The sequence below is a fragment of the Salminus brasiliensis genome, chromosome 1 (genome assembly GCF_030463535.1).
Source record: "Salminus brasiliensis chromosome 1, fSalBra1.hap2, whole genome shotgun sequence".
Taxonomy (NCBI): domain Eukaryota; kingdom Metazoa; phylum Chordata; class Actinopteri; order Characiformes; family Bryconidae; genus Salminus; species Salminus brasiliensis.
Genome location: NC_132878.1, coordinates 11,177,765 through 11,186,423, shown reverse-complemented (window position 1 = coordinate 11,186,423; position 8,659 = coordinate 11,177,765). Strand labels below are relative to the sequence as shown.

Here is an 8,659-nt window from a genome sequence, read left to right as displayed (position 1 = left end):
TACACACACACACACACAGGTACACGCAAAAACTTCATATCTTTACCTTCGCTGTTTTTCACTTTTTGACATGATTTGATTTTGGAAGTTGTTCTTTATATTGTTTCCAATTTTTATGATGAACGGGACAAATAGAAATGCTCCATAATGACTTTGAATAAACAATTTGGAATTGACTTTCACTGAATGTTAAGAAGGTTTTTTCCTTCTCCTGTAAAGTTGCCGTTCTGGAGACACAAGGTTTTTGAGTGTAAGAGAGATTATATGAAAGTGGAAATTTTTGCCACTTATAATATAAAGCACCTTATTATTAATTAGTGAATAGTATTAATAAGAATAAAAATTCATAATAACATCAAATAATAATATTGATTAAGTAAACTGTCATTATTCTGATTAGTATGCTTTCTCATTAATTTGAGAAACTTTCTTGTTATTTTGAGATGTTTATCTCAATATCTTATTATAGTATGTTTATTCTTTATTTTACATGGTGAAATTGGCCTCCAGATATATACAGTATACCCACCCTTCTTTTAAACGTCCTTTTCCCAAAACTAAAACCCTTACTTTTCATTATAAAACTCCATTGATGCACACTTGTTAGGCATGGTTTTGACATCATCTCTAAGACAGCAAAGACTGGAACAACAAATGAATAATGTAAGGGATGTAACAATTATTTATTGCAACATATTAAAAAAATAATAATAAACACCCCCCTACTGTCAGCAATCCCAAATGTAGCATGTTCGAGTTCTATTTATTTACAGCCTACGACAAACGCAGCAGCACAAATGCATAGCAACAACAGGGGGACGGGAAAAGTTACTGAATCTAATAATAGCTGTCCTGACAAACTGAACCTTAATATAACAGTCAACTGCTTCCGGGACTGGAATTCCATTGACTGGTTATCTGAATTCCTCCAAAGTGGGTCGAATTTTCTGCTCATACACTAATCGTTACATGATGTTACACAATATGGCCAAGGTTGCGGTCAATGGGCTTTCAATGCTAGGTTATGGTGTACTGTTGTTTATAGGGTTTCAATGTTGCCATGGCACCCTTACAAATCACTGGTGATTTCATCAGCCTGTTACGTACTCCTGTTCGGTCTGCTGGGTGGAGTCTATAAGAAAGATCAGCAAGCTTCAGAGAAGAGCTATGCATGAGGTCGGGTTTATATCATGTCCATTTTTCAGCTGAGAGATTCATCGCTTCAGTCCACTTTCTTTGGTTTCCGATTCTTCCATGTTACTACTCCTATGAAGGTCCCTGTGGATGAAAAAAGAAAAAACTGAATAAATGTGCAGATAGCAATACAATAACATAACACTATACACTACATCTGGAACATCACAACAAAACAACTGAGCTAATGTTCAGTTTTAAATTACAGAACTTTACAGCTCTGTTAATTACAGCAAATTACACCAATAAAAATAAATTAAAAAATTTAAAAAACGCCAATACTGGTCATAACTATAAACCAGCAACATACTGTGCAGCCCTAATTATCAAATATAATCAGTAAATCAAATTTATTTATATAGGACATTTCCATTAAATCAGATGGAATCAAATGAATCTAAAAGTGCTTTATAAACCCCTGGCAATAAAACAGAGCAGCTAAAACATTAAAATGTACATACAATGCAATGCAAAATAACTGATCTAACTGATCTAAAAAAAAAATCATATTAAAACATTAAATATATAAAAGAAATAACAAATGAAAATAGAACAAAATAATAATAATAATAATACATAAATAAACTGTATTGCATTTCTCAACCCTACTATGACCATTTACATAATATCTTATTCGTTACTTTCAATATTAGACCCATTATACACTGTGGAACTATATAAACACATTGCGATTAGCTTGCTAGCCTGCGATTAGTGTAGTAGATTCGAGCTTACATATCTGCTAAAGTGTTGTATCAAAGGTAAAAGGTAAAGGTGCACGTATTTGTCACATGTACAGTGTACAGCGAAATGGGTCCTCCGCATTTAACCCATCTGTGGTAGTGAACACACACTCACACACACACTAGTGAACTAGGGGCAGTGAGTACACACACACCCAGAGCGGTGGGCAGCCAACTCCAACGCCCGGGGAGCAGAGAGGGTAAAGGGCCTTGCTCAAGGGCCCAACAGTGGCAGCTTGCCAAGCCCGGGAATCGAACCCACAACCCTGTTATCGATAACCCGGCGCTCTAACCGCTGAGCCACCACTGCCCCTAAATAAAGCCACTCGGGACTCGAACCCAGGCCGCCGCGTCGCGAGACAGACGCTCTGCCGTTTCACCAAAGTACAGGTACAAGTACAGGACACAAAGTACAGTTTGCTCCAAATATTGTACTTTTATATTCCATTAGTAAACTGAAAACATAAACATGACTGAATCATATAGACCACCCCTACTAGCAGGCCTGGACTGGTCATCGGGATGACTGAGAGTAGGCCCAGAAGGCTGGAATGTGTGTGGGCAGCTTGAAAGCAAGAATAAGGGAAACTCTTTTGAAATATTTGTGTAGCCCAGCTCATGAGAGTCACTGAGTGTGTTTACATGCACATAATAATCTGATAAAAATCTGATAACTGCAGGAAAAGAAATAATTTAAGAAATAATACATTCAACATGTTTACAAGCACTTTAATAATCTACTAATGAGAAAGCTCTATATGAGTCACTAAATAATCAGATTTTGCTGTAAATAAAGAAGGTGTATTTTACTGTTCTTTAGCAACACACCAAAACACTCACCAAAGCACAGCAATGTGGCTAATTGAAAGCTCTTAACTACTTTTTAACAGAGAGCCTCTTTAATGATAAATATTTGTATATGCTTCAAAATGCACAGCTGCAGCCATGTTTCACAATATTTTGCGGTTGTAGCGTTGAAATATGCGCTTGCTGTTTACTGTTTCTCTGACAATATGGTAAAAATATTGCATCATAATATTTAAAGTCATTTTCAGGATATACAAGGTTTGTCTCAATATTTTGACAAATGCACCAGTAGCAGCAGATTCCTGCAGAAACCTGCTCTCCAAATACTATAATATTTTCATTCAAAATCTACTGCACTCCATCCAATTAAACAGGACAAATTAAGCAGTAATGAAATGTGTAGTTGGAAAGTATATTGTGTATCACAACACCAACATTTATCATATGAAAAATTGTTATGTTGCCCACCTCTAGAGGAAGGGTACACATGCATGACTGAGCAAAAATCCAAAATACACCAAAACCAGAAACTAGACCAAAACCAGGGTGAGATATAAAACCAGACAGAACACTTGGAACTGCTGAGAGAGAAAAAAAATAAAAACAGCAAGACGTCCTAAAATACTGCAGCTAATAAGCATTAAATTAAGCCCATTAGTATCAGCATCAATGAAAGGTTGCTGCTAGAGGTCGGGGAGATCAGAAAAATATCACAATATTTAAATATCTCTTCACAATATTTATCACAATCAAATAATAGCAGACAACATGCATCAGCTGCGACAGATTCTCTTCAAATACTCAAATTATCCCAAACGTAGTACAGTGATTTTTACTCAAACTTTTTTTACTCAATTTTACTCTAAATGTGTGTAATTGTAATTTATACAATTAAGCAGCACTAATTACTCCCTCCATACAGAAATGTGTAGTTTATCAGAGTTATTGAGGATATCTTCGATATGCTTAGAGAAGTATATTGTGCATCACGATACATTTATCACAATACAATGAATTTTTTGTCATATTGATCTCTTGGGGGCAAGGTTTGGAACAGCAAATGTGTCATTATCAGCATAATATGGCTTTTGTGAAAATGTTTGCAGATACAGATATTCCATTGACCTAAACATCCCAGTTAAACTGACCATTATAGTATTTATATTAAATAAATAAGTTTTCTACACTTACCGACACAGAGTAAGAGAATCAGTGCTGCTACTCCAGGAAGTATGACCGAGTATTCTCGTGGAAGAAAGTAATTGTGGATCACATGATCACTGTCCACAAATGGCTGCAGGGAGAGCAGAAGAGACCCAGTTATCATATACACTGTGACAGGGTGTTCATCAGGGCCAGTTCAATTACAGACACTTAAACACCATAAATGCAAAAGTTAGCAGACATCCGCTCATCCAAAGTTTCTACTGCCCTCAAGGACATTCATACAGAGATTTTAGTGCTTTGCTGTCGCAACAGCTTCTACTCTTCTAGAGGGGGGCTTCACTACATGTTGGAACACTGCTGTTAAGATCATTATTATTAATATACACAGTTTACTGTGTGTGTCGACAAAGACACCTGCATTCCCAACAGATGGAATTTGGCTTGCGCTTTTAACCCATCCATGCAGTACTAGTACACACTAGTGAGCAAACACACACAGCAGGCTATTAGTATACATGCCCGGAGAGATGGGCAGCCGTCTCTGCAGTGTCTGGGAAGCAGACAGAGTAAAGGGCCTTGCTCAAGGGCCCAATATTGACAGCTTGCTGAGCTTGTGGTACCGAAGCCACAACCCGGTCATCAATAGCCCAGTGCTCTAACCGCTGAGACACCACTGCCCCATCTCAGCATCTCAGATATGGTATTTGAAATCGGACCTTCTGACAGCCTGTTCCAGCATTCACTGCATAGAGTCTGTAAATTATTATATACAATAGGTCTCATTCACTCATCCGTTTTTGAGAACAGTCCTAACAAAACATCTACGTCAGATTCTTGATGTGTTTTAAACTGCAGAATTGTTCACAGCTCTGCTCTTATGGTGTCCTCGTAAATTGAGCAAATCCCAAATGAGAAAACACTGGCGAACGCCAGAATTGTCGTAAAAAAAACTGTCAGTGTGTTTTAAGAAGAATTAAGGTGAATTCAGAGCTGGTAAGACATTTTGGCTGTATATTGCATAGAATACTAGAAAGAAACCAACATACAACCATTCCTTGTGTGTGTCAGTCGCGATTATCATGATATTAGCAGTATTAAAAACACAACAGCAGCAAATTTTGAGGAGAAATCTCTGTAGCAGATCTTAAAACCTGTCATTACTGCTGTCTGTGTGTATCAACTACTGTGTACACATCGGGCATTGTGAGAAAGTCTTTCATTATCAGGATAGTACTTTTCTGTGCTGGATCACCCAGCCCTAAGATAAGATAAGATAAGATAGTGCTTTATTAGTCCCACAGTGGGGAAATTCTCAGTCACACCAGAAAGGGATATCAAGAAATCAGATATCAAAAAATGTAGATAAATAATTTACACTATATGCACACAATATAAATAAGAATTTAAAAAGCAATAACAATATTATATACAGGTTATTGCACATGACTCTTAATTGCACATGTGTAATTGCCCTGCTCACTTTCTTCCACTGCTCATATGAACACCACTTTCACTTTAGTGAAAACACAGTTTCTGTGTATATAGAGTGTATATAGGGTTGTTTTACTTACCAGGACTATCACCCATACGGTGTAATACGTGAACAATAACAGACTAAAGCCAACGAGGCCCAAACCCACAGCCTGGTCAGCTCCGGTCGCCTTTCAGGAGGAGATGAGGAGGAGATGAGGAGGAGATAGAAGGATATAAGGAGGAGATGAGGAGGAGATAGAAGGAGATGAGGAGGAGATGAGGAGGAGGTGAGGAGGAGATAAGGAGGAGGTGAGGAGGAGATAGAAGGAGATGAGGAGATGAGGAGGAGATGAGGAGGAGGTGAGGAGGAGATGAGGAGGAGACAGAAGGAGATGAGGAGGAGATAAGGAGGAGATGAGGAGGAGGTGAGGAGGAGATAAGGAGAAGATGAGGAGGAGATAGAAGGAGATGAGGAGGAGATGAGGAGGAGGTGAGGAGGAGATAAGGAGGAGATAGAAGGAGATAAGGAGGAGATGAGGAGGAGATAGAAGGAGATGAGGAGATGAGGAGGAGATGGAAGAAGATGAGGAGGAGATGGAAGAAGATGAGGAGATAAGGAGGAGATGAGAAGAAGATAAGGAGGAGATGAGGAGGAGATAGAAGGAGATGAGGAGGAGATAAGGAGGAGATGAGGAGGAGATAGAAGGAGATGAGGAGGAGGTGAGGAGGAGATAAGGAGGAGATAGAAGGAGATGAGGAGGAGATGAGGAGGAGATGGAAGAAGATGAGGAGGAGATGGAAGAAGATGAGGAGATAAGGAGGAGATGAGGAGAAGATAAGGAGGAGATGAGGAGGAGATGAGGAGGAGATAAGGAGGAGATGAGGAGGAGATAGAAGGAGATAGAAGGAGATGAGGAGGAGATAGAAGGAGATGAGGAGGAGATAAGGAGGAGATGAGGAGGAGATAGAAGGAGATAGAAGGAGATAAGGAGGAGATGAGGAGGAGATGAGGAGGAGATAGAAGGAGATAAGGAGGAGATGAGGAGGAGATTGGAGATAAGGAGGAGATGAGGAGGAGATTGGAGATAAGGAGGAGATGAGGAGGAGATGAGAAGGAGATAAGGAGGAGATGAGGAGGAGATTGGAGATAAGGAGGAGATGAGGAGGAGATAGAAGGAGATAGAAGGAGATGAGGAGGAGATGAGGAGGAGATAGAAGGAGATGAGGAGGAGATAAGGAGGAGATGAGGAGGAGATGAGGAGGAGATAAGGAGGAGATGAGGAGGAGATAGAAGGAGATAGAAGGAGATAAGGAGGAGATGAGGAGGAGATGAGGAGGAGATAGAAGGAGATAAGGAGGAGATGAGGAGGAGATTGGAGATAAGGAGGAGATGAGGAGGAGATTGGAGATAAGGAGGAGATGAGGAGGAGATGAGGAGGAGATGAGAAGGAGATAAGGAGGAGATAAGGAGGAGATTGGAGATAAGGAGGAGATGAGGAGGAGATAGAAGGAGTCAGTGCTTCATCAACACAGGGCTGCACTCAGCATCACTCTCAAACTGGGGCTGAATGTGTATATCAGGCTATTCTCTCATACAGAGGTGCTGAGTATATCTCAGTACAGTTAGTAAACGTATGTAAACGTTAGTAAATGTTATTTTCCACATTTATACACCAACCTTTAACCAACAAGCCCTCAAACAACTTCTGACTGAACGAGTTAGCACTAGCTACTAGCTAACCTGTCAGTTAGCTCCTGTCAACTCAGCTTTCAGTGAAGCTACCCAGCTCATTAAAGGGCTTAAAACGAGTACAGGACTAGTTCTCATTATCAGTTCATAAAAATAAACATATAAGGTACAGATAACAGTATAAACACCTACACATCTCCACCAGCTAATCTTACCATGGCGAACGCGTCCCTCTGAAACGCGTCTTTCCGCTTGTGTGCGGCGTTTCCGGCGTAGGCATCATGAGAATTGTGGGAAATGTAGTTTATTGGAAATAAGGGCCTAAATGATCTTATAAACTAACACCAGGAGAGGGAGACAACACACGACGTAAACACCAACCCATACACCCTCTCTCTTTATCAGGGGCATTTCCAGGCTCCCATCCTGAGGTATTTGTCACTGTACAGTGTACACTGTACAGCGAAATGTGTCCTCCGCATTTAACACACACACACACACTAGTGAGCTAGGGGCAGTGAGTACACACACACACACACACCCAGAGTGGTGGGCAGCCAACTCCAGCATCCGGGGAGCAGAGAGGGTAAAGAGCCTTGCTCAAGGGCCCAACAGTGGCAGCTTGCCGAGCCTGGGAATCGAACCCACAACCCTGTTATCAATAGCCCGGCGCTCTAACCGCTGAGCCACCACTGCCCCAGGTGGGCATTGAGGTGGGCATTTTGGGTATGTAGGGTGGGCAGCTGTGGTCAACAAGAAAGGGGTCAATAGAAACTTAATTAAATTAATTAAAATGATTAAATCAGATCAGATTTATTTGTATAGCACTCTTCACAACTGGCTTTGTCACAAAGCAGCTTTACAGGAATCAGTAAGAGGACAAGACATCAACAAAACTAAAAGACCTAAAGACCCCCAGTGAGCAAAGCCAAAGGTCGCAGTGGCAAGGTCAAACTCCACCCTCTGCTGGAGGAGGAAACTTTGGGAGGAACCAAGACTCACAAGAGGGACACGTCCACTTCTGGCCAGAACCTAATTATTGACAAAAGTCACCAATCCACCAAGACTGATCTTCTGCTCAGGTATGCTGATATAATCGTAATATAATGAATATAATCATAATAGAGATGGTGGGAGTAATGAGAGTAAGGATGGTTAATGGTGGTAATAATAATAGTGGCAAATAGTTTGAGTCCATGTACATTTTAACATAGTTATTATGCAGATAGCAGTACAGATAGCAAATCGCCAGCTGTTAGTCTGGTGGGTGGCAGCTGATCTGATGCAGGTGCAAGGGAGACCAGCAGTCAGCTTTCCAACAGGTAAGGGCAGATAAGTGGACAGTCATATATTATATATTATATTATTTATTATTATATATATTATACACTTTTATTAATTATCTTATTACCTATTAGGGTGGGAGCTGAGGGATTTAGTCTGTTTATTAAAAATACATTTAGTTTTATACAACACATTTAAATAGTCTTGGTAATGAACACCATGTTGAAGCCTATGTGTCTTAACCCACTGAAACCTAACGGTGTTCGTTGTAAAACTACTGTACAATTTAAACAGATGAATG

At 40.1% G+C, this 8,659-nt stretch overlaps 1 protein-coding gene across 1 annotated transcript; it reads right to left on the bottom strand.

The window, feature by feature from the left end:
- Positions 1-659: 659 nt before the first annotated feature.
- On the bottom strand, positions 660-7,331 carry dpm2 (dolichyl-phosphate mannosyltransferase subunit 2, regulatory). The gene is made up of 4 exons (XM_072692773.1): positions 7,290-7,331; positions 5,483-5,572; positions 3,936-4,038; positions 660-1,278 (listed from the first exon to the last, which is right to left on the bottom strand). Exons 1-4 carry the CDS (start codon positions 7,290-7,292, stop codon positions 1,223-1,225), a joined length of 252 nt encoding a protein of 83 aa, XP_072548874.1. The 5' UTR covers positions 7,293-7,331; the 3' UTR covers positions 660-1,222.
- Positions 7,332-8,659: the final 1,328 nt, after the last annotated feature.